The sequence below is a fragment of the Atractosteus spatula genome, chromosome 5 (assembly GCF_055471065.1).
Source record: "Atractosteus spatula isolate fAtrSpa1 chromosome 5, fAtrSpa1.hap1, whole genome shotgun sequence".
NCBI lineage: Eukaryota > Metazoa > Chordata > Actinopteri > Semionotiformes > Lepisosteidae > Atractosteus > Atractosteus spatula.
In genome coordinates, this window is record NC_142710.1 from 32662207 (window position 1) to 32683470 (window position 21264).

At 34.7% G+C, this 21264-nt stretch overlaps 1 protein-coding gene across 7 annotated transcripts in view; it reads left to right on the forward strand.

The window, feature by feature from the left end:
• pik3ap1 (phosphoinositide-3-kinase adaptor protein 1) overlaps positions 1 to 20719 on the forward strand; it is a 42457-nt gene extending 21738 nt beyond the window's left edge. For 5 of the 7 annotated variants that reach the window (XM_088915221.1, XM_088915218.1, XM_088915220.1 and 2 more), the window contains 12 exons: positions 498 to 630; positions 2144 to 2340; positions 5565 to 5751; positions 6836 to 6931; positions 7572 to 7826; positions 8402 to 8464; positions 9726 to 9922; positions 12060 to 12132; positions 13115 to 13279; positions 14296 to 14366; positions 15818 to 16098; positions 16981 to 20719. In XM_088915221.1, the coding sequence (XP_088771347.1) occupies positions 498 to 630; positions 2144 to 2340; positions 5565 to 5751; positions 6836 to 6931; positions 7572 to 7826; positions 8402 to 8464; positions 9726 to 9922; positions 12060 to 12132; positions 13115 to 13279; positions 14296 to 14366; positions 15818 to 16098; positions 16981 to 17095 (1833 nt within the window). In that variant the 3' untranslated portion in view covers positions 17096 to 20719. The remainder of the gene's footprint in view (positions 1 to 497; positions 631 to 2143; positions 2341 to 5564; positions 5752 to 6835; positions 6932 to 7571; positions 7827 to 8401; positions 8465 to 9725; positions 9923 to 12059; positions 12133 to 13114; positions 13280 to 14295; positions 14367 to 15817; positions 16099 to 16980) is intronic. The other 2 variants (XM_088915219.1, XM_088915222.1) reach the window with 2 other exon arrangements.
• Positions 20720 to 21264: the final 545 nt, after the last annotated feature.

The following is a 21264-nucleotide window of genomic DNA, read 5'->3' on the forward strand; positions in this document are numbered from 1 at the left end:
TATACACATTGTTATATACATACTATTTTATTGAAAATATGTTTATTATACTAAGACATTAGTAAACAATCATGCGTCAATATGTCTGCCTCCATCTATATGTGAAGTATAATCAACCTGTTTGTCCAATAGTTTTGTTTTTCTGAGTACCACTCACACTATGTAATTGCAAATACGCAATTCAGTATAGTAATATTAAATTTAAATGCATTTTCAAAGTTAGCTAAAGTAATAAAAGGAGTCCTTAATATAGGCTGGTTTTAATGTTTATAATGTTTATAAATACATGTGATATATACACTGGGGAAAAATATTTGTCTTCCTTTAAATTGGGCTCTTGACATTGCTTCAATTAACTACAAATGGGAAAAAAAGAAAATGTGAAATATCAGCATTTTTTAGATATAAAAAATGCATTTCAAAAAAAGAAATGTCAATTGTCTCATGTTACCTACACTGTCTCTCCTCATGTTCTCCTTGTATCATTCTCCTTCTAGGCTTTTAACATCACATCATGCTGTAGAGAATCACTGGACAGATTACTGACGGAATCATTGAAGACAAATATGCCTGTATCTGGGCTTCATCTATTTGGAATTAACCAGCTCGAAGAGGAAAATATGTCAGCATGTGTGTAAACTGTTATTAAGAACGTCTAACATTTGAACAAATTGACCTTTAACATCAACAATATTTAAAATACAGTAGTCTGTCGGTCTTTGGTGTTTGATGCTAGAAGAACATTTGAAGTTTTTTGTAACACAAAGTTATAGAGGTTTGTTATATCTTAGAAAAGACATTGATATTAACTTTTAAAACGTATGTACTGTATATATGAAACAAATACTTAATCTTTCCTTTTAAAACGTTATATAGCGCACAAATATCTGGGAAGGCCAACAAGTGTACTACAGTATATGTGCATAGTCAGACGGTTAATTTGTTTGGTTACTAGTTATGTAATTTTAAAAAAGGAATTAATTTTGAAACAAATGGGAGGCTTACTGTTATACAATGGTGTATTTTTATGTTACTGTACTCTGGATTTGATGCAATAACTATAAAAAAAACTCATAACGCTGAAATATGTGCAACCAGAGCTGTGCTCAGATTATTATTCACACGGTTCCCACCCTGAGTTACTGCAAAGGAGGTTAATGCTCAGAGTCTGACATTTTCCCTTGCAATTATAATTGATAACTATAGTTTTATATACAGTAATTCTCTGTTAATATACTGTATCTCTCCAAGATACAAGAACCATTGGGAACAAGTACATTTTTTGTAAAGAAAAAAATCTCTTACTGTATGTGCGAGATTTCCTTTTCCAAATGGGTTCTGAGGTTTTTTTGGCAAGTAGTCTGAATTACTGCACAATAATAAATTACAATAAAATGACTATTTCATTTGGCATCAGTCATTCATGTGTGCAGTTCCTCTCCAGGACTGCACAGCACAAATATAGGACTGTATTTTTTTAGAATTGACTGTGTCAAAATCTGTACATTCCGATAAAGCATTCAGCATTGTATAATCCTTAACGAATCCCCTGTAGAAATCATGAAGTTGTGTGTTTCAGTATTTTTAGTGTTATTGTGGACTTCATACACGGTGGTATGACTGACTGCTCATAGCCACCCTTGGTTAGGTTGTGATCCTCCTTATTGCCTGTCAGATTATGTGTGTGAAGTTTGAAGGCTACAGTGTTTGAATGCTTTACTTTTTGTAGCTGTAATACAGATGTACATCTTTCATGATCCTGTATTTAGAAGGAAATACTTTTAGAAACATTATCATTTGTATCAAGATTTTATTATTTAAATCAGACCAGAAAGTGAATTTGAATCTCTGACCTTAGGCTCAGCAGTATCATTAATCTCATTAGACTCTCTGCGAGTTTTCTTCACTTGAGTGTATATACAGTACAGTAAGTGATAAGTTAAAGTAGCACACAACGCGCTTCAAAGGAAAAGTGAAACATAATTAAAAAGTAAATAAAAAACTCTCCCTTCATTTAGGTATATTAAAGTAAAGTGGAAAAACTGTGTGCAACACATTGCAAAGTAGAAGATAACATATAATATTGTTAATGTTGGAATTTTTTGTTATAATTTTAATTGTAATACTCCTACTTCTCTGCCAGACCAACGGAATGAGGAGCTGCCTACACTGCTTCATTTTGCTGCTAAGTATGGACTGAAGAAGCTTACAACTGTCTTGTTGCAGTGTCCTGGTGCTCTCCAGGCTTACAGTGTGGTTAACAAATACGGGGACTATCCCAACAATATTGCTGAAAAGAATGGCTTCCGAGACCTGCGTCAATTTATGGATGAGTATGTTGTAAGTAACCAAGTATCTTATGCTTAATTTATGTAAGATTGAATTTTAGACTCATTTTAAATATGTTTTAATTAATATAAAGATTGTATACAAATACACACTTAATCTGCAATGGGGAAAAACAACTGCGCCTTTAAGAATAAAACATTTCCGTTGCACACAAGTATTACAGGATTTATTTGTTTTTAACACTACAACTACACTTGAAGAGTTTTTGCATTCAAACAGCAGCTGTTCTCTGAGAATTCAGAGACTGTGGTGTGTACTAAAGTATATCTGAAATGAAAGAAATATCACTGATATTATCTTGCAGCAAAATATAGTACATCAGGTTTTAAGTGATAAAACACTTTTCAAGAACCAACTCCAATTGCTGTGACTGGGAAGGCCTTAACATAGTACATAGTAATAGTACAAAAACACCTGGTCTTCTCAGTATTGCTAAATTCCTCCAGGGGTTATGTTTCACTGCTAGATTTGCTGTAAATTCTTTGCATATAACCCCCAGTTAGAGAATGCAAATACAGTATGTTAATTTCCATGTTTAAAGAGAATATGAAGAGGCATATTACTTTTTCACTGTGTTTTAAGTACAGATACTCCACATTACGTTTTCTGAAGTTCAAAACCACTTCATATATTGTACAGTTCATGTATGTGTATTCATGTGTATGGATAAATTATGTAATCTGTGATATTGCTTTTTCAGACAGATTATACCAAAATAAATAATATGTAGATTACTAAATCTAGCGTGAGGTTTTCCTCAACCTGTCTTGTTTATGTAATGCTGTCAGTGTCAAAGATTAAGGAAGTAAGAAAAGGTTAACCAAAGCCACTGAATTTATTTAAAAAAACATTCTGTAAAATATCACTATATATAAACTCATACAGCAAGAACACAACAGACATTGCTTAATTTATCAGTTGATCCTGTTTTGACAGGTCAGATTATTTGGATGAGGTAAAATTAACTTTATCGGTCAGCTTTTGTTTGTTCACTGTATATTTAAATAGCTTGTTATACAAGAACATTTCACACTGAAATCCCTTATGCTGTGCTGAGAGTGTTTCTAAACACTGCGCAGAGACAGCTTTTCAACTTTGGATTTGTTTTAAAGGTATACATTTTTAACTTTTAAGTTTTTCTTTGTTTTTAGCGAGGCTGGTTATTGAGTAACACAATGATGATTATTACTTAAAATGTGTTTCTTCTTCTAGTTCTAGGCTGTCTCATTTCTTTTTTAAACCATTTAATCCCCTAATCTATAACTGCTTTTAACACAATGTTCGTGTGTAAGAGCCTTAAGTGTCTGAGGAGGCTCTGGGGAAATGAAAGTTGCCGTCTCACACTCCTTCTTAACCATACAAGTCACTAGAATAATGTGTAAAATTCTCTACATTCTAATCTTAGAGTGGTCACAAAGTTAACAAGTTAAACATATGTTACAGTGTAGCCCTAGTATGCCATTAAGTCATTTTCTTATCTAAAGTCAGCGCTTTTAAAATGGTAAAGCACTCATATACTGTATAATAGTACTTACTAGCAGTTTGTGTTATTTTAGTTGTGGTGCTTAATGGGAGTAAATGTGAAATACTGGCTAGTTCCTCTTTTCACAGTCACATTACTGTTACAGTCTCAGCAGCTCTGTGTTTGCAGGATATCCGAGGTTAGGCAAGTTTCTACAAATTTTCAGTTTATTTTAAGAAAGTCACACAAAATAACTTTCCTTAGAATTAGCTAATTTTGAACCTTCCAAGGTTAACAACACGGTAGTTCTAGCTGGTTTCTTAACACAAAATTTATTTTTTACAGTTACAGTAATTCTTCTGCTGCCCCATACTAATTAACTTTTATACAAATTACTGCTGGTAGTCCATGTAAAAGTTTATAAATAAAACCTTTAGGGACAGCAAAAACAATGTACTAAGGCATAGTGATCACGTTATTGTTTTGCTGTATTCTTATCAGATACTAAAAGCTGTTATCTTTGTGTTTCTTTTTATTTTACTGTTTATTCATACAATTTGTGATTTTCTCATGTGAAACTGTAGTTAATTTATCAAGATTTTCAATTTATTTCAATTTAATGTAGCATCCCCATCATTAACAATTTCATTCACATGTATAAGACTCATTAGTAGCAATCTTTTATTAATTCCTGTACTGTGTAGTGTTTTAGGGTTGTTGTTTTGAATTTGAAGAACATGGCAGTGCTTCATAGCAGCTGCATGGCAGTGCTTCATATCATAGCAGCAGCCATATCACTCTGCAACTCCCAACTACCTAGATGGGAGACCTCCTGGGAAAAACTAAGGTTGCTGCTGGCAGAGGTGTTAGTGGGGCCAGCAGGGGGCACTCACCCTGCGGTCCATGTGGGCCCTAATGCCCCAGTATAGTGACGGGGACACTATACTGTAAAAAGGCACCGTCCTTCAGATGAGATGTAAAACTGAGGTCCTGACTCTCTGTGGTTATTAAAAATCCCAGAGCGTTTCTCGAAAAGAGTAGGGGTGTAACCCCGGCCTCCTGGCTAAATTTACTAATCATGGCCCCCTAATAATCCCCATCTATGAATTGGCTTCATTACTCTGCTCTCCTCCCCACTGATAGCTCATGTGTGGTGAGCGTTCTGGCGCACTATGGCTGCCATCGCATCATCCAGGTGGGGCTGCACACTGGCAGTGGTGGAGGGGAGTCCCCATTACCTGTAATGCGCTTTGAGTGGAGTATCCAGAAAAGTGCTATATAAGTGTAAGCAATTAATTATTATTATTCATATATACTGTACTGTGTATAGTTACATCCAGATTTCCTTGTACATGGGAACCCTACGCAACCCTCCAGAGGTACTCCCTATTTTCATGTACCAGTAAGAATTACTAAGACCTAAGACTCCCTAAATATTGTTCCAGTAATTTTTCTGATACCTGCACAGGGCTCATTAGGTGTAGCAGTGGAGAAGTGTGTCAAGGTTACATAGGAATGTGATTCATATTTAATTTTTCAAAAGTTGAAAACCAAATATTAGAAGTTCTTTGGTTTCTGACGATTTGCTACTATTCTATGCCGGATTAATATAAAATTAATGTGAAATACAGCTGTGTCTTCTGAATTGAACAATTTAGTGATGTGTTTGCTTTGTTGTAGACCCCTAAGAAACTATGGCAGATAGGAACAAAGAAAGAAAAGGAATCTTAGTTTATTTGATTGTTGCTTGCAGGAGACAGCAGATATGCTAAAGACTCACATTAAGGAAAGCATCACACAAGGAGAGGATGAGGACATATATGAGTCTATGTCCAATACCTCCAGAGATATCCTGATGAGGTACTCACTGAACCCAGGATGTGATGAAGACATCTATGAGTCAATGATGGAGTTGAACCCTGACTGTATAGAGGACATATGTAAGTGTTTTCTCACCATGTAAAGACTGTAAAGGACTAACTCTGTTGCAACTAAGAATATAAGGCAATTGCATATTTCCAAATCACAAGGAAAGGATGAAAGGATGAAGTAAAAAATGTTCTGATTTGGACTGACTTCAGAATTTTATGAAAATTGTTTCAAACTCTTATGTAAATATACTATACCATATACAGTATTATACTGTATATTTGCACATACTGTATGCAGTGTCTTGCAAAAGTATTCAGACCCTTCTTATGGTGTCCAATTTTTTGAAGTTTCAAAATGTTGCATTTACATTTTTCTTATTACAATGTACTATTTTTAAACCTGAATTCCCAAAATTAAGATGTGTATGGGTGAGATGGGTTACTTTAAATGTTAGCAAAACCTAGAAAGAAAAAAAAATGTTGATTGCATAGGAGCCATGAATGCTTTGATCTCTGTAGCTTTCAAAGTGCATGGTGGCATTGCTAATAAGTTTCTTCCTTTCCCAGTTTCTCAGCTTGGCAAACTAACTAGGCAGTACCTGGGTGTCTACCACTTCTTAATGATTGATGTCCACCTCTGTTATTAACCTCTGTTATTGCCTACAGACAGAGGCCTCTCAACTAATTGTGTAACTCTTTAACAGAATTCAGTACACCTCCCTTACATATGTTAATTAAGATTTTGCCACAACAAAAGGTTTAATATTAATAAGATCAACATTTTTGTCATATTAATGATCTATTTAAACAAAAAATTGTGAATACTGTACAGGGGTCTAAATACTTTTGCAAGTCACTATAAAAGCATTTAATTTTTTGTTAATATTATGTTTAAGGGAATTTAAATTGACCTAATGTGATTCATAAAATTGTATTGTAGAGTTTTTAGATAGTTTGAGGCTTAAAGCAGGATTGGAATTCTATACCTTTTCCTTGAGTGTCAATTACAAACAGCATTACTTCAATATATTTTTTTAAAAGGCATGGAAAAATGATGGTGGCTCCATAATTACATTTTTTAATAAACATAAAACTCATCATCCCTTTCTTGAATACTACCGTAGAGAATAACTACTCTGTGTTTCAACTTCAGATGAAGACATGGACAAGGCATTAAGACAAGCATCTGACGTCCCTGATCCCTTTGCAGTGAATACACAGGAGACTATGCTCCGGAAGTTTCTGGAAGGTAAAATTACATTTTATAGGTCTGCGAAATGTGGGTACCCTCCTAGTGCTTGGGGATCCTGACAACGCCCCGCACTTTCCCTCACAAACATCTTTACATTCCCAAACCCACTATTTCACTATTATCTCATTCCTAAACTGAACCCAACACATTCTCACATACACCAGATTCTACAAATTCTCACTCCTGGACCAATTGTCTAACCAGGTCCCTCTCCCTTCAGTATTTAAAGTTCCCCCACACAAAAACCCATGCTGACTATTGAGAAGATCCTTTGCCATCAATTACTAAGTTCATTAGTAAAATGTAGAATCAATTTAATTTAACCCTATTTACATACAGAAAAAATAGATATTTATCCCTTCCATTGCATTTCAGAATGTTTAAAAAAGTACACAAAATAACTTTATTTCAAATTATAGAATGTGGTATTGGGATGTATTAGAGATCCTAGTTTTGTTTAAAGCACATATTATGTACTTACAATATGTGTTAAGTGTTAGCATGTCATCGAATGTTGGATTAACACGATTGTATCACATTGAAGTAAGTGTTGTAAAAATATTAGTTTAATTAATTTAATGAAGTGTTGTTCTTCGACAAAGATGCAACTACAATTCCCTCATGATGTTTACAACAGGCAAATCGGAGAAATGTCCTAAAACTAAGGTGCCAGAGGACACGGATGACTATGTCAAGGAAGGGGAGAAGGTGCAGTCGGAGACTGAGGAGGAAGAGGAGGACCCTTACAAGTTGTGTGTGGAGGATGATGTCTACGACACGGTCGAGCAGGGTGCCAGCTACATCCCAGAGATAGTCAATCGTCCGCCTGCGCCCATACCCAGGCCCTCTGTCTGCAGTGAGCCAGAAGAGAGAGAGGCATACATTTCCAAAGGTCAGGGAAATGACATGGCCACTGGATTGCTGAAACTAGAACAAGTCTTTCCTTGTGGTCTGTTCAATCATATTAAGCTGTAGTGAACATTACTGTATTACAAGGCATGGGTAAAAATGAGGGCTGCTACTTCCCCTCCAATATTTCTAGCCCTCTTTAGCATTTTTCAAGTTATACATGGTAAAACATGGTTACACATTTGCAAAATGTCTTTAAATAATTTGATTAATCTGTGTTGTAGAATGTTAGTGTACTTCTAAAAGTAACTGGTAACTGTAGTCCTTGTGAAGCAGTCACATTTAAAAAAAAAGGTACAAACCATGGATTAAATGGCTTTGTCATATCAGAATTCATGCCAAGGCTATTCAATTATATACTATATATATATAGAATTCAAATATAAGTAGTCCCATAACATAAGAATAAAATAGGAAAAAAAATATTTCATGAAAAAGATTGATGTTTTAAAAAAGGTTTCATTTTAATACAAAGAGTCATAGGCAAATAGGATTGTAGCACATGTGAACATGTGTGTATTTATTTTTTGCTAGAACTTATTATTCTGTTTTTTATAGTATTTTCTGAAAAGCAAGCATCAAAACCTGAAAATCTTTATGTTCGAGGGAAGGGGTTGCCAGGTAAGAGTTTTGATGGTTGCATTATACTGTATGTATGCTGTGTTTTCTTTAACATTGTTACAGTATAGTAAAGCATGATCATTAGTAAACCGTTAGTCATAGCATGACGAAATTAAAAAAAATAAACAACTCAATTTCTTCGGGTAACCTATTGGTGAAGCACTGCACATAAAATATATAAATAAGATTTTGAAACATGACAAATTAAAACATTTTGTTCATTACTTCAGTGAATGTCTTAACACAGAATACATGTTTTTATTTGTCCTTTATTTTCTTTGTGGAAACACTGGACAGTTGCAAAATAGTGAAGTCAAATCTGGTCTATTGTCTAGCCTACTTGTTGACAAACGGAAAAGGTCTGTAATTTTTTAATTTTATTTCAGTTCTACAGTAGCTTGGGATTCCTTCTGTATTTCTCAGTAGCTTGTATTTTGTCTCCCTGGCTACATGGACTTTTGCCTTGGGGTCTGGTTCCTCCCATAATTCAAAGATATGCTGCCTAGGTTAAATTGCACCTGACACGTCCTTTGTGCATTCATTATACAGTATGTGTCCTGCAATGGATCTGTTTAGAGTGTACTGTAACTTGTCTTACACCCATTGCCTGCCGGGTTAGACCCTAACTCTCCACAACACCTTATTGGACTAGGTGATATAAAATTTGAATTATTAGAAAATGCTATAGTACAGTGCACGATGTCTCTCTATTTCTGATGCAATAATAAGGGTAATCTGTTTAATAAAAAACAAGTTGTATAATCCCGTAAGACTGCGCTCTGAGATTTCACAATGCAGCTTTTGAATATACTGTAACTGCATATATTCTGTAAAAAGATTGATTGAGCACAAAAATACAATATATGTATGTTTAACTAAGTTTGTATGAATTATGTTTGAATTAAATTTCCTATCATACAGTACATGCCTCAGAAGTAAAGTCTCTGTACAATTTCACTGGTATTTTCTACCAAAATAACATGTATGTATAACAAAACAAATGAAAATATCTTACTTCTTGTACTCCCCTGTTAATCATTTCCTTTATGGTATTTAATTTATTTCTTTCAACTGATGTATAAGAGACTGTGTAGTCCTGAAACTCTGAATGTGGCTGAGTGGAATGTGGCTATCTTGTTTAAGGAGTAATTTTATACATAATATTTCAGAAGAAATTCCAACGATGAATGAGAAAGTTCAATCCAGTTTCTTTGTTGCTAATGGTTTCACACTTCCAATTCTGTGCTGTGTTTTGGATTAGTGAGACCAGTGAGGGACAGACCTCCCACAACCACCTATGACCCGTTTGCTGGAATGAAAACCCCAGGCCAGAGACAGCTAATTCTGCTTCAGGAGAAGGTGAAGCTGGGTGATATCACAGTAGAAGAGGCTGTCCAGGAGTTCAAGGAATGGCAGTTCAACCAGAAGAGAAGGTCAGAGTCCCTGCGATTCCAACAGGTATTTTAGTCTTCTAACTGATTTCAGATTGCATTGGGTGTATATTAATGTTTTACATGGATCTAAAATGACTTTTAATATCTAATGTGTTTAATAAGAAAAACACAGATTGCTTCAGATTGCTTCAGATCAGATTTTAGCTTTTATTTCACACTGATTTTCTGTTTTCCAGACTCTTAAATTAATAAATGAGGAATGTAGTTACTTCTATTTCTGTAATTATATAAATGCATATTTTTATATTAATTTCAAATGATGATTTAATTCCTAATGTGGATTTCTGTTTACTTATTCAGTCATCAAAAGTACTTTCTTCAAAATATTATACGAATATAATCTTTAATTTGAAAGAGGATAACAAATTAAACTTAGTTGAAAGAACACAGAATTTGTATTCATCATACATAAACTATTCATCTTTTTGCTAATACGAGGAATCAAGGGTAAATAGCTTTTCAAGTTATTTTTCAATATGCCCTTTTCTTATACAAGGATAGTTATTATTGTTGTTCAGCATGGATATTCCCTGGGAGCTGTTTGGACTATGAAGAAAATAGTTCTGGTAAAATATGCTACCATAATTAACAGACCAGCTTATTTTCAGAACCCACATTGTTCTAGCGAAAATGTCGTTAACTACTTTTAGATGGCTTTTATAAGTAAAGTTGTTGCATTGCAGTAAGGTTCCAAAACTACAACTTCTTCCCTCCATATACATAATAGCATATTATATTGTATAAAAACAAAGGTGTGTACCGTGGTGGCATGGTGGTTAGTATTGCTGTCTTGTAGTGCTGGGGCCCAAGGACTAATTCTGAAACTGCAGTGTTATCTATATAAAGTTTGTATGTTCTCTACCACGGAGAGTCATAATACCACGTTATAACGCCCATCCCAATGTTAAAAAAAGAATAAAACTCGACTCAAAAGAATAGCTGTATATCTTCCACTGCTCAGAAGTCCAGGTTTTGTGTTCATTACACCAGGTCATGCATTGCTGCTCATTGGGCTTGGTTACAAGCGGTTTCTGAATGGCAGCCCTACCGTAAATATCAGCTTTGTGAAGCACATGAGGTACAGACACTGCAATGCAGGGTGTAGATCCAGTTCTGTGGTCATTTTTGAAGCCGGTGTTTTATAGTTTTTAGCAATCTTATTAAATCCCCTTCTATCTCTGTGAGCTTCAACAGACCTGCAATTCAGGCACACACTATTTAACCTTTTTAAAAATCTGTTAGATCTGTTATGTTGTTTTAGAAACTCACATATTAAAGTGTGGATTTCAAGATGTCTATGATAATGGAAACATACAGTATTGGTATTTAGTATTGGAATTTATATGAAACACGTGTAGAATTTAATTGTGATTTAGTTACTTCAAAATGCATGTCCTATTTGTTAGATGTTTCCATTATTTTGTCTGCCCCATGTATTATTACTATACAACCATACTGTATAAGAAAAGCTTTGCTGTTGTTGGGTCTCAAGAACTTACCAGTGTAAAACCCCAACATTATAATTGAGCTGATGAACGTCAAGAAGAGTTTTAAAAAGCATTGTGTGTAGGAAATTAAACTAGGCAACTGTTATGACTCAAAATGGTATGTTTCTTAATTCCCCTGTCAAAACCTTGCTGTCCGAAACGGTGGAAGTAAAATTGGAAGTAGTATAGTTCATCTTCAATAGATGTCTGTTTTTAGGAATATCTGTATGCTTTTTACAATAGTGATGGGTCAAGGATACAGATTTTACAATGCAGACTAGTAATGCAAAAATGAGAAATGTAGCATTCAAAAGTATTTGACAGCATAGCATTAACTATGCTGACAATAGCAGTTTCTTAAAGCACAGGACATTAAATGTTAAACAGGGGTACAAAAAATAAATGTCCTCATCCAGCTTTCTAGATAACATTTGTGCATTTTAGAAGGTGATGCTGATTTTTTTTGCCTGTTAGATAATGATGCAAGTAAAATTGCACGTTATATCCTGACATGAAAGCAAATGATAGCAGCTACTGCTTCAAAGAAAATCAATGCAAAATCAAAAATAAAAATTGATTGAACTAGAAAATGAACAATTATTATAAAGTGGGCTTCTAGAGTTGTGGGTTTAAGGTTTGAAATCTTCTTTTTAGGAAAATCTGAAGAAATTAAGAGACAGCATTACAAGACGACAGAAAGAAAAGCAGAAATCAGGAAAGAACATAGGTAAGAATGAGAAAAATGAGAAAGGTAGCATTTAAAAGTTGATTTAATTATTCTGACAATAGCAGTTCCTTAAAGCACTCTTAAACTATGGGTACAAAATAAATATACCGTATAATTCATAGCCATTTTACTAATAATGAGATTGGTTAGACATTTTTAATGGTTTTCAGTTTTGAAGTTGCTTATGAATAATGTAGGAACTGTTAATATAGATGTAGATTTGCACAATTTAAAAGTATTTTAAAATTTTCAAATAATTTTAAAAAATGTAAGTTAGTAAATTATGAGTTTAACCTGTTAAAATTCCAATTGTATAGACTGTAGGGTTGTGCACTGGGAAGCTCTTTTTCAAGGAATTTGGATATTTGGACTGACCAGTGCTTTATTGTAAGGCTTATTAAAATGCAAAAAACATCTCTACTCCTGCAGGTGTCCTGAGATTGCCATTCCAGAGAAGACTAATATTTGTAAAATATTGTACATAATTAAGAAAACCAAATATAGCCATTTCAACATAGACTAAAATGAGTTATTTTGGGGATGGCACTGTAACTTACAATAAACGGTAGTACTTAGATTTAAGCATAAAAAACTAATCCCTCAAAAATGTCGGGCACAGTTGTTTCAGAGCAATGATGCAAATATTTTGTTTTTCTCACCTTTTTCTCACCTTTGAAAGTAATGTTAAATCATATCAGCAGTGTGGACTACTTAAAAATATAGGTCACACTACTTATGAACTCACTTATTTTTCGGTGTGTATACAACTCATCTACTTTTTGTCAAAGAGGACTTTTATACTGTGACATAATGTATTATTGTGTATTAAATAGTGTCCATTTGCATTAATTAAATTGATTTATGAGAATGATGATGATTAATGGTTTTTATAATTATTGTATTTAACCTGAATGACCAGCACTTTGAAATTTGCAGGAGCTAACTACATCTTTTCTGTCTGCCTTGGTTTTTTTAAACTCAGACTTGGAGATAACTGCTCCTATTCAACAATTTTCCAACAAGTCTGTGATGAATATGGAGTGTGCGGTTTATGAACCTAGCCCCCGAGTTATGTTTCCTCCACCTGCCCCAGCTCAAGTGATTCATAGAGGAAACTGGCATACTGGGAGCACCACCAGTACATCCAGTAAGTCTGTCAAAAGTGTTGATCTGCATTTATACCCTTCTAAATAGAGTCTTACATGCCCTGCTTTTGACAAGAACCTTCCTTGCTCAAAGATCAAAAAAGACTGCCTCTGCACAAATTGCTCAGATTTAATACAGCTTTTGTTAAACAGAAACAGGACATTAAATGTTGAGACAGCTTTTAATCTGACTGAGAGGGAAGTTTGGAGACTTAAATTTTCACTCTATTTTTGTCCTCAAAAACAAACCACAGAACTAGATGTTAGAGAAAGAATACTTACATTTCCTTGAATGTTTGTTTCACTAAGTGGAAACCTTTTGCCTCTTGAAGAATATTGTCCCTATCACGACGGAACAATCCTCAAAGGGACAACTGAATTTGTGGATTTGGAAAAACTCATTCATGAAATTAGTAAAAGAAATAATTTAGTGGATTTTACTTTTTGTTGTTTTTTTGTGACATTTGATATGGGTTTGATGACTCATTACATATTTACACAGTGGTAGCACTAAAAAGCAAAGTGTACAGAAGCTGTCATTACTATCTTAAGTAGGCCTGTGGTTAGCAGTTACTTGCCATCTGCCCATCTGCTTTTAAGCGACTAAATACAGTATATGATACTGTACGTTCACCGATTACTTACTATAGGCAAAGCGATGCAACAGAACTACATTGAGGATAAAAGACAAATGTAAGTGGTCAACATCCTATTTGTTGATGGTAACATATCAGTGTTCCTTTTAAGAATCGTTTTGCATCATCACTTGTTTGCCTTAGTAAAACAGCTTTGCTGCCATGTGAGCCATTTGAACCACCTGCGGAAGGCAAAAGAATAGATGACATTACTGGAACAGATTCATGGCCGATCCAGGTAGCAGAGATTAAACATGCAAAAAAAAAGATAAGTTGGGTATGCGAGGAAGGAGAAGTGCAGGATAAAGAAGTGCTGAGCATTTCTGAATATTTTGCATGCACCAAGCGATTTAGAACATTAAGCATGCATTTGTCTCGAGCAGGCAATGAGAGCAACAGGTCAAGCACACGCAGCAGTCTGAGCTTCAGCAGTGGAGCAGAAGCAGACAATGAGGTAAGCCTCCAGTGCATCAGTCAGTTACAAAACAGGAGGCCGTTTTCAGCTTTGCTGCTTATGTGATTTTGTATATTTAGGTGCACCCACTTGTGGTTATTACTATACTTCTTGTTTTAATTCTGTAGGAATTAGTAGTAGGAAATGACAGTACTATTCGAGTTTTTTGGTTTTTCTAGGGCATATTCCCTATAATTTTATTTTTTTAGTGATACAGTACTTCTTTGTTAAATTTTTTTCATTTGTGTAATAATATGTGTAATATTTTTTCCTTTTTATATGTGAAAATTAAGACTTACTGTACATGCTAAATTCCAAGATTGACATGAATGTTATCCCCTTTTGCATAAGGTTTAACCGTGAAAGTAAATATTAATAAATTGTAAATTAAAGTCGTTATACACTATGTCCTATAAGGTCAGTATGTCTATTTAATTGCTGACAGCTTAAACAGTTGAATGTGTATTGATGTGTTACCATTTATACGAGTCCATTAATTTCTAAAATGTATTTCCTAAAAGTTTCTGTATAATTTCTTGCATATAAAACAGAAATATGTAATATTTATTTTATATTACTTGAAAGAAAGATAACAATAGTATGTACAGTAAGCCCACTGCACAAAATGTTTTAGTTTTCTTCAATAATGCTCCACAAGGAGTTTTTGAAGTTAAAAATAAATATTAGAAAAAGGGAGCCAAGTGTCAGTGAAAACAAAACAGTGGCATTGACAGGGGTTACATATATTTTACAAACAGTGTAGGCTGTGTAGGCTACCTGAATATCAGAGTTCTTCTTCTGGTGTCTCTCATCTTCTGTATGCGTAATTTAATGAATAGCAATACTGCCCTCTACTGTGTCACAGTTACATAAGTTTATAGTCAAACCAGCAGTCATGTCAAGCAAACAGCTACAGTACAACAGTGCACATTTGGTTTTTAATATCTGGCTTTATTAATCTCAATGTTTGCCATATTTTAACATTTAAATTAAAATATTAACATTATTTTAAATATTAGTCATTTTTACTTTGCTTTATATTCCTCACAAAACACCCCTCATTTCCTTGGGCATGGTGTCCTCGTGTCCATTTAGCATATTTACTGTTTCTTTGTTATCTATTATTATTGTTAAAATATTTTGTAATGTTTTTGCCTCTTGGTGATTCCTGATTCACGCTGTCTTTATCAGAATCTTGGTCCAGTTAAGCAATCTGTAGAACATTTTCTTCCATTGCAATGTTTTCTTACTCTCTTAATTAAACCATTTAGGCCATGTACAACAAAATAAACTAATTTTGGAAACATAAAAAGTGTTACTGGTGAAAAGGTAAAGAAATTCATGTGAGGTGCTTGAGCGAGCAAGTTAAAAATTCACTATTTTTGTGGCGCTTTCTGATCGTCAGATATTTCTGATAGTCTTTTTCCTGTCAATCTCATCTGATTTTTCAGGATATTTCAGAGAGTTACCCTGGCCCCAGTCCTCCTCCACGCATCCAAGAGGAGGCGCCAGACCTGCCACCACCCCGAGTTCCACGCATCCAAGAGGAGCTACCAGACCTGCCACCACCCCGAGTTCCACGCATCCAAGAGGAGCTACCAGACCTGCCACCACCCCGAATTCCACGCATCCAAGAGGAGCTACCAGACCTGCCACCACCCCGAATTCCACGCATCCAAGAGGAGCTACCAGACCTGCCACCACCCCGAATTCCACCACGGCCCCCTGCCAGGTAGGCCATATCACTGGAACTCCAGTAACAGTTTTTAAAGTCACGGAGACCTTGTTTTTGCCATTGCAAGTTCTCGGAGAGCTTTAATGTGTAGTATTTTGGGATAGCTGCTATATTGCTTGTAACCTGCATATGAAGCATTATTAATGCACAAACTTTCCTAATCAACAAAATTTATTTTATAAACAATTAATGCATTTCATGCAGGATTATAAGATTTTCAGGTATGTACTTTCTCTGTTTTAGTGGACATTCCAGTAGGAAATGCTCAATATAGTAGTATAGTAGTAGTATAGTATCTTTCAGTTCAGAATATTTCTAATACTCAGTAGTAACCAGTTTATTATGGTTACTACAGTTTAAGACAGTTTATAGTCTTCATGGTAGTCATTCTACTGGTAATTATCAAGGTAACTGGTGAGCAGTTTAAACCAGTTCACACTGGTAAATATCAGTTCATACCATTAGAAACAAGCCACACATTTCTACTGGAACCTACTGCAATTTCCTTTAGGGAGAATTTAATCTGTTTATGCTTCCAATGTTGTCTGTATGCTAGGGGCAGTGACCTTATTTACTTTGTCAGATTGATAACAGGTGAAACTCTGTTTCATTTTCAAATAGAACTCTCAAAAACGTCCAAAGCATGGCAACATACTGTAGTATTTAGTTGCACTACAAAGTAATTACCAACTAGTATCGCAAGATCTTGTGTGGAATTCTTGCAGTGGGTAACATAATTGGGTCATCCAATTATGAATGTTCTGTGTGTTCTGGTAACTATGCAAGTCCTCATTAAAATGTTTTGAGTTTGACTAAGCACGTTTATTTGAATCAACATGCTTTGGGTTTTGTGTGCTGATTCAAACCTCCCTGTTTCAGGGTTCCAGAGTGCTCTACCAGTGATCGCTATGTCGCCTGTCCCCCTCGTCCAGTCCCACAACTGCCCCCTCGTCAGCCAAGCCCACCTCCGCCTATCCCACGTCGAACACGATAATTGATGACTCTATGGTCACCATTGACAGCCACTGGCCGGCATGGTTCTTCCTCTCAGTGTTGTTTGTGAACTGCTCCCAAAAACCATGAGTGTAGTGGGAATGCAGAGGTACAGGTATTGAATAACCAGATACTTTCTGTGGAGTTAACATTACATGCGGTTCTTACCCGCAGTAAGTACAATTGGTCTTAGGAATTTGTTCCTGTACTGCTCCCATGTTCGAGGATGAAAATGCAAAATCTGCTTCCATTACATAGAAACCACTTGTTACAGTATATATCAGTCCTTTAAATCCAGGAATTCTGGAACTGTGTGTCTGATTTTTTTTCTATTTTTTTGTCTGACATTTTCATGCATGTCTATGATTTAAATTTTCTTTAGTGAAAAAAGTCCATACTTCCAGCCTGCTGCGCAGAACTTGGATACTAGTCCACACATTTAGTTTTGTTTATTGATTAGGTAATTTTACGATAGTGTATGATCTGTGAACTTTTATGTGTGTGTAATATTATTTTTGATTAAACAAATAACAGCAGATTGTCTTCCAGTTTGTCAAAGATTTTAATTCAACAAAAGACCACAAAATAATCTTTTACTATTTTTTTAAATTAAATCCATCCAGAGTCCTTCTATGATGACAGAGTTGTGTAAAAATTGTATTTAATATATTATTCTCCTTAATTTATATAAAAAACAAAGCAAAAAGTATTACTGTATTTATGTAATCATACTCTTCATTTGAATTTGAAGGAGAAAATGCTGGGTTTTGAGTAGTACTCTCTGAATCATATAATATATAATATAATATATTAATTCTAAAATATTTTATGGAAAATGTGTTTCTGCACTACTTTGAGTATGTTACATATAGAGCCCAGTGTTAATGCTTATTAATGCAACTATTATACTGTATATGCTATGTATGTTGCATTTATGTTTTCTAAAAATATTTTCTAAACGTACAGTGCCTTGCAAAATTATTCAGTGACCAGGATGAGTAACCAGGATATTGTTGATCCATGGACATTCTCTCCCACCTCAGCTTCAGAATTTTGCAATTCTTCCAAAATCACTTCTGGCCTTATGGTAGAACCCCTGACCTTTTTCCTCCTTTTCCAGCTGCTCAGTTTGGAGGGATAGATTGATCTAGGCAGTATCTGGGCACCTCCTACTTCTTTAATGATCAACTTCACCTTGCTCAAAGAAATATTAAAACAATGTTTTATACCCTTCTCCCGATCTGTCTGTTTATGCAGCTTTATTTCTGACTTGCTTTGGAGGCTTCTTGTTCTTCATGGTTGAATCTTTCCTGGAAATTCACTACATGACTGATGGACCTTAAAGAAATACAGTATGTGTATTTATTCTGAAATCATGTTTAGCCACTATTATTGCTCACAAAGGCCACTTGACAAATTGTGTGGCTTGTTGAAGTAATTTTATGTACCTAAATTAATTTGGTTTTGCCACAGCAAAGGGTTTAAATACGTGTGCAATCATGACTTTTCCATTTTCTTTCATACAGTATTAGTTATGTATTTGATTATTTCTTTTTGTTTTTTGCTTTGAATGTGTTAAGGTTCAGAATACTTTTGCAAAACACTGTTGTTGTAAGTCTGTGACAAGTTCTGGAACAAAGTTCTAACATTTTAGAAGAGCTGTGTTGTTTTACACTGGAGGAAAATGTTTTAAAAGTTGTCTGATCAGTTTCTGGATATGTTTGGTCATGTAGTAGTGCTTGACAATCATGTAGAAAAATCTACCTTTGTTTCTTAGTTTAATACAAAGGTTTCATTCAGCAGTGTTACTACCTTCTAATCTGGTTAGTACTTAAAGTGTATCACAGTATGATGACTTGGAACACAGTGCCAAAGACTGTTCTTTGGATTAGACTGAATATTGCCTTGATTGCTAAAGATTACAAGGCACTGTTCAGGAGACTAGACATTCAGCACCATTAACCATTGTGCCCTGATGTTGTGGAATTTGGTTATTGTGGGCTTATACAATCTAGCATATCTAATTGTCCCTTTAATTCTCTATGTGATTTGTTTTGTGGGGCTCGTGGCACATAGTGGCTGCCATGCATCAACTAGATGGGGTCTGTACTTCAGTGGTGGATGAAGTAGATCCCCTCCTATATGTTAAGCACTTTGAGATAAAGTCAGTAATTAATATTGATTATTATTAATCGCTGGGAACATTTAGCATATTTTCTCACGTCTAAGCTTTGTTTGATTTTTTTTGTTGTGATATGTAGTAAAACTAATAAAATAATGTTTGCCTTTGCCAAATCATTCATGAAGCCAGGGTTATGCATGACATTATTATTATTATTATTATTTTTGTGTAACAGCTGAAAAAAAACAGTTAAAGCACAGTACTAAAAATGCCATAAAGTAGTCAGAATGAAATGTACAGTATGTTACATGTCAACACATTCATTTTAAATTTGCATAGAAATGATGCTCTTTTATGTTCTGAGTTAGAAAAGCTGATCCACTGTTTGCACTATGTTTTAAAACAAAGCCACAGAGAGTGATGTGTGGCACAACAAATTCATTTCATAGCAGCCTTACAATCATGACTCAAAAACCTGCTTTAGAGTTGAACAAAAAATGTGATTTTTATTACTTTTTGACAATTTCTTTTGATTCACTTTTGTCAGTTTATTTTATTTTAATCAGTTAAGTGTTATTTTCAAATATCACAGCACACAATGTCTTAACAATATTTTCAAATTAAGAAACAAAAGTCTGGATCATACCAAATAAATAGGATGAGCATTTACTTTTTGGAGCTTATTATCATAAAAATGTATGCATGTATGCTTTTTGTTATCAATTGTTTTATCAGACCTTAATGGAAAAATAACAGATATCTTCTCACTATGCATCACTGCACCTGTACTATAAATTAGTCTTTATAGTATAATAGCATTCATTAGTTGTTACACAAAACTGAAAATGTATTGAGTTCGACCTGTTAACAAGAAGATGTGTTTTTTTACTTGCTTCATGTTAGTTGAACCATTTTGCATTGAGATGATAAGATTTCCTTAAAAGGGCAATGTTTGACAACTCGGTTATTGTACTTCACATGTGAAAATACCTAAGAATTGATTTTTGGAGATGTACAATGTGGGATGTTGAACATCCCCACAATACTGAAGATATTTTTGTGGCTTCAGAATTAAATACATGCTATAAATGTTTTTATTTTCTTTGAACTCAGTTTGATCACCAGAGTACTCATGCCCTGAAATACTGAACCGCAGCAGAAAATAAACTAGCAGGTTTATCACAAAGCCACAGCTGGAGTGCTTAATTTAAATGCTTTGTAATTATCCATATGGTATCTTACCCATACTCCACATCCTCAAAGACAGAGAATAGAAACACCCAAGTACCAAGAGGTACTAGGAGCAGAATCACTGAAAAACTGCAATTGTTTGTTCTTTGATTATAATTTCACTCATATAACTGAGATCAAATTCAGTGTATACTGTATGCGTATTCACTTATCTTTTTCTAATTATCTGTATGTTTGAAAATAAATGTTTTGCTGAAATATAATGAAAAATTTATTTTTTCAAAATTCCTCCATTAAAATTCCTAAACCTTTGTTTTTGTTATTACTGTCTTTTGTTACCTTGGTGTTTCATTATTGTTCATCTAGTGTTTTGGTTTAACTGCAAGTAAGGCTGGAAGTGAAGTTGCTTTTAACCATTTAAACTGTTTTATCCCTAGACCTAATGTTTCAACAAACAAGGGTTTCACCCAGAAGACTTGCAGAAACTGTGAGTCTGTAGAGCAGGATGAGCTAAAACTTGAGCTAAAACTTTACTTGAGATTACAGTTATTATAAGTTTGAAGATCTAGGGTAATTGAGCACTTTTATAATTCTGAGTTTTGGAAAGAAAATGACAAAACCCCTGTTTAACATTGATGCACTATTAGTGGCTGTACATTTTCACTGGCAGCGGGTCAATCACGATGGTTTCTGGGAACTTTAGTGACGGTGGGTGTGGCTTGTCCTACCCCACTTGTGCATCTGGTTATTAAATACCCTGCCTGCTGAAGGCAGTTGAAGGTCAGCAGTGGTAAAATGAGTATTGATCAAGCCCAGTGAAGTGTGAACTCCACGTGGTGTGTCCAGTAGTGTTTCAT